Source organism: Nicotiana sylvestris, chromosome 5, assembly GCF_000393655.2.
Source record: "Nicotiana sylvestris chromosome 5, ASM39365v2, whole genome shotgun sequence".
Taxonomy (NCBI): Eukaryota; Viridiplantae; Streptophyta; class Magnoliopsida; order Solanales; family Solanaceae; genus Nicotiana; species Nicotiana sylvestris.
The window spans coordinates 8350590-8355605 of NC_091061.1; the positions used below are offsets into that span (position 1 = coordinate 8350590).

General features: G+C 35.2%; 1 protein-coding gene across 1 annotated transcript; it reads right to left on the reverse strand.

Annotated features, from left to right (window-relative positions):
* Positions 1–680: 680 nt before the first annotated feature.
* Positions 681–4744, reverse strand: LOC104246154 (DNA-directed RNA polymerases II, IV and V subunit 9A). Its single transcript, XM_009801919.2, has 4 exons — positions 4628–4744; positions 4458–4533; positions 1882–2040; positions 681–1051 (listed from the first exon to the last, which is right to left on the reverse strand). The coding sequence occupies exons 1-4, from the start codon at positions 4654–4656 to the stop codon at positions 971–973; spliced, it is 345 nt and encodes a 114-aa protein (XP_009800221.1). The 5' UTR covers positions 4657–4744; the 3' UTR covers positions 681–970.
* Positions 4745–5016: the final 272 nt, after the last annotated feature.

Sequence of the window (5016 nt, forward strand, 5' to 3'; positions counted from 1 at the left end):
TTAATTGATACATATTTTATTGGATTTAAGAAAATAATTTGAAATGAGTAATAAATACTATGGGTATAACAGGAAAAAAAAAATTGTCTTCTCTTGATATGCGTAAAATGACTAAGTAAAAATGAAAATTTACTTTTAATATACATGCCAAGTAAAAGTGAACGGAGGGAGTGTTATTGTTATTATATGACATTTGGACAAATATTATTCTGCAAAAGTTATTGGAAAGTTTTCAAACAGTAAAAAGGAAAATTTTCTAACGAGCAATTTTATAATTAGGATAACTGTCAGTTTAAAATGTTCAGTTCAGTTTTCAAAATTCATTTTAGAATGTACCTTGAGGCTATCTTTGGCACCCATTCTATATACAGAGGCGCATTCTTTCCTTTCCTTTTTGCTACAGATCAACAAGTATTATATGTTTTCACAAGTCAACACAAGTATTATGCAGTTGCCCATTCACTGAGCTGTCAATCACAGCAAAAAGTCATTTGGCATGGACATACCTGGAGAAAGGATCAGTGTTGCAAAATGAACATATGAATTAATAGAGCTCCCTCCACCAGGAAGGCTCACGGAGAAAGTGAATGATATTTGCATTAAATCGGAATATGAAACTTCAATGATACACAAGAAACAGGGTAACTAAAATTCTTCAAAAAATGGGAACACCAAGATAATGTTCTAAAGCCAGAAACATTAGTATTACTCCACAGTTCAGCTATTCAGCGTAACAGCAGTTTTCACTTCTTTAAGAAAACGCGATAAGAGCTTGGTTAACAGAAACTTAGGGAGCATGCGAGTCTTTAGAATCTCGCTGAGTAATACCATGTGTTCCAATCCAACACAAGACAAGATTCATTACATTTTACATACACTAGATGATGAACAGTTGCAGTTTAGGTCAGAATCAGTTTTTTCAAATACGTCAATAACTAACACTGCACCCACCATAACTCTGAATGTGATCTCAATCTCTCCACCTGTGTCCACAATTCGGGTTGCAGCAAACAAAGAAGAGTGTCATACCTTCTTCTCCCCTTGCAGTTGCCTGCACATATATCAATTGTTTCAGACAACTGTAAAACAATATCCAGCAAATAGATATTGCATAACAAGCAAGCAAATAAAGGTCATTGCACCAAAAATCTCTATCAAGATAAGTGCCTTCATTTGATTGATCCAGAAAAAGATAGAGCCTTCATCTTCAGTCGTCATTTGTCTTCCAAATAAAGAAGTCAAACAGAAGCTCCTAAGTCCTAACATACCACAACCGAATGAGGTATGAGAAGCTAAAAGTAAAAGGTACTCAGATTGTTCCCTTCTATATTATTCAGGTAGCAGAACTGTAAATTCCAAGAAAAGGAGTACGATATCCTAACCCAATGAGTTTCAAGACTTTTTCCAAGCTTTTTAGGAAGGAAGGATTTATTGGACCAGAAAAGTTGGACGGTTTTGCTTGGGAACAGTGAAAATTTTCCAGAGGTGAGGACAACGAAATTTCTTGAGGCACATATCGACCAAGCTTCACCAATTGCAGGTCAACTTATCTGTGGCAACAAGTTGCTTTTCTACCACAATCAGGTTGTTTTCTTTTAAATATTCCAAAAGCGGACATCTCAAACAAGACATAACAGGATATAGGTCACGATTTGGATTGCCAATATCAGGCCTTCTGGGAATATCCAAAACCATTTATCTTCAGCATAGATTAGATAAAACTAATCCGCATAAGATCAAAAAGCAAATATGACGAGACAATAAGCTTTAAATTGACCAGCCACAGGAACCAGACTTCGGGCATATTTATAAATGTTAAAGCAGTCATAGCAACTATTGGTGGCTTAAATACTAAAGAAAGCACGGACAAAGGAAAATGACCTGGAAGAAAACTGCTTCTCCATGACCACATTGAGAACATCGAACAGATTTTGTACGAGGCAAAGTTGGATCTGCTGCTACATCCTGCAACACTTGTGTGCGCTCCGCAGCAGAATGATGTATCTCATTTCTATACACGCAATTGTTTTCAGCAGGCTCCTAAAAGAATATGAAAATGAGTTACATGGAACTCAAAAGCTTGCCTATGTTTCTAGCTCTTAGCAACTTAACTTTGACAGCTAGTATAAGCGGCGCTTAAAGGTAAAGAAAAGCAATTAAGACAAGCAAAGTAAAAGGAGCATTAGACAAGTTACTGATTACATGTATTTGTCAAAACACAGGTGATTTAAAAATTTCAATGTCTACAAGCCCTCATTCTTGGACAAAGGATTTCAAGGTTTTTTTTTTTAATGAGAAAGGGAATTCAAGTTCTGAACAAACAAAAATTTCCAGCAGAGTAAATAACGTGAAGGAGCAGAAGTACTATCAGATAGCTCCAATAAAATGACTAATTATTAATAATTGGATAGAGAAGTCTACCAGAATAAAAGACAGCTGAAGTGAAAGGTAATCTTTGTTTAGCTTAAAGAATGGATGGCATTCCATACGAGAAATTAAGAGATGGAATAAAATCACTAAGTGTTTCCTTGACCAGTTAACACTTGTTACTACTCCAAGCAGCTAAAAACTGCTAATATGGAGCAGCCATTATGCATCAATAGGAGAGAACAAGGAGTATCCCATCAAAGAAAGGGCCTATGCTGATAAAAGCATGGTAAATTAAGAAGCACAAAAGGGAGAAAAAACGGCTGCATATATTAGGTGTATCCATATAAATTGCCACCTTTTAAAGGAACATGATATGCAGGCTAGTAAAATATAGATTTATAACAATAATCGTGCTAAACTCATTTTGATGGCAGGACGCTGCAAGCTATTCAAGTCCAATCTGAATAAATGAGCTGATAAACTTGTTTGACAACATCCAGCACTAAGAGTCAAGATTCAGCCTTGACTTCATTCTTAGCTTTATGGGACCTGAATGATCTGATCTGCATGCCTTCTAGCTACACACACTCCCCCCCCCCAATACACATCCCCCTTCCCAACACACACATACACAGAGATACACATTTTATGTATATAAATCTACAAATAGATGTAGGACTAGACTATGTTACATGGATCTTCATTTTCCTTTTTTTTTTTTTTTTTTTATAAATTTTGATAAGCAGAAAGCTTTTTCTGAAGATGGATCTTCGTTTTGCTGGATTACCCATCTCCAACAGGTGTAATATAAATACGGGTGCTTTATGCAGTTTCTTCAATTACACCAAAATTGTCCGCACCAGATTCATACACACTGTATCAAATGGATAAACTAGTCCATGTAACATAAATATTAGGTACATCTAGTCAAAATATACAACTCAGATAATAGATAGCTTAGAGGTGACAGAAGAAGATATCATATTCAGCATACCTATCTGACAAGGGATCAGATGAAAAAGATTTAAAAAAGGAAAAAAGAAATTAAGAGCGCATAAAAAAAAATTGAAGTTTGGCTTTGGTGATTATATGATAGTTATGAGTTGATTCCTTTTTTCACTATGCTCTTTATGCCACTTAAGCTCTTATTGCTGAGAAATACAGTGAACATGCTGTTGCAAAACTCAGACTTGCAGAAAGGTTGAAGGCGCAAACACGTTAGTTACATAGGGGCTTCAACAAAATAGCTCAACCATAAAACTTAGAAAATCCAAGTACAAAAAGGAAAGTGCTAGGATGTTTGGTTTAATAGATGCACGGATAAGATCGATGTCATCAATGCAATAAATTTATTTCACACTTTGACACCTGAGATTCCTTAACGAGTAAAATAAGTTTGCAGGAGTATACTTTATTTTCAGGTTAAATGCACTACGAGATGTGAAACAATGCAACTAAACTTTTATACATCCAATAATCTAGAAACCTTTAGGAAACATATAAATAAAAAATAAACAATAAACTCAGCCCAGTGGTTGAGGCATTGAGAGTAACAACTTGAACATCCCAAATTCAAATGCCATCCATAACACAAACTTGGTGGACAAATATTACCTTCACAACCTGTGCTTTTACATTGAACAGGCTGCTCGGTAGATTAGTGCACTCGATCTGTCCCATACATTACCAATATAGTCTTAACAAAATGAAAAAGATAAAATTTGCCCTAAATATATTTGTTCAAAAGTTGATGGCCAGGGTACTCGCCATGACCACCTGAGATGGTAGAAGGTAGCAGGTACCTACTGAAGTACTCGAGGTGCGCGCAAACCGACCACCGTCACAAAAAAAGATACTTTTTCAGAAGTTAATAACTGTAATTGCAACAAAAGTTTCAATTCTTTCAGAAACAAATCCGCTCAGCTTCCACGCAATTTCTGCTAATTAGCCCAATTGCCAAAAGTAAACGCACCACATTTGGGTTTTCTTTGACTACCCTAAACCCTATTTATAGTACTATGCAACTATATCAAATTTCTGCAGAAAAAGCAAAAACAAAAATAAAAGTGAAAAAAAAAGGGTAAAACCTGATGATCACAATTACGGCAAGCATAAAGGAGGATCTTCTGCTCCTTGTCTTCTTTAGGATACAAAATATTGTTACTGCAAAGCCAATCCATGAAAAAAAAAGGTCACTTTTTTTATTGAAGTTAATAATAATTAATGTGAGAATAAATAAATGCAAAAATATTCAAACCATTCTCGGCAAAATTTCATAGTACTCATTTTCGCGAGTTTTTGTTTTGAATCGTTTAGCTTTTAGAGGGAAAATAGCGATTTGTTCTATACTCTGCTCTGCGTTTTGGGGGGGTCTAATGGAGGTTTAAGGAATATATTGGTTTTCTTTCCTTATATTATAGAAGAACCCCACGAACTATGGGAAACTACACTAAGGCCCCAACTTTGATTTCTCTGGAATCTTCTTCTTATAGCATGGGGAGTCCATGGGCTAAAAAAACTTTTTTCCAAAGTTAAGATATTTGGTCAAGCTTTTAGAAGGCAAAAAGTATTTTCGAGTAAAAGCATAAATTATTTTTGAGAAGCTGAAAAAAGTAATTTATTCCTAAAAGCACTTTTAAAAAAAAT

Bases quoted from the DNA above. Each gene is read 5' to 3' on its own strand.
- LOC104246154 (XM_009801919.2), bottom strand. From the start codon at position 4,656: ATGAGTACTATGAAATTTTGCCGAGAATG. The intron at 4,534-4,627 runs GTTTGAATATTT...TTGGCTTTGCAG, and splicing joins ATGAAATTTTGCCGAGAATG to TAACAATATTTTGTATCCTA. The intron at 1,052-1,881 runs GTCATTTTCCTT...ATATATGTGCAG, and splicing joins GAGAAGCAGTTTTCTTCCAG to GCAACTGCAAGGGGAGAAGA.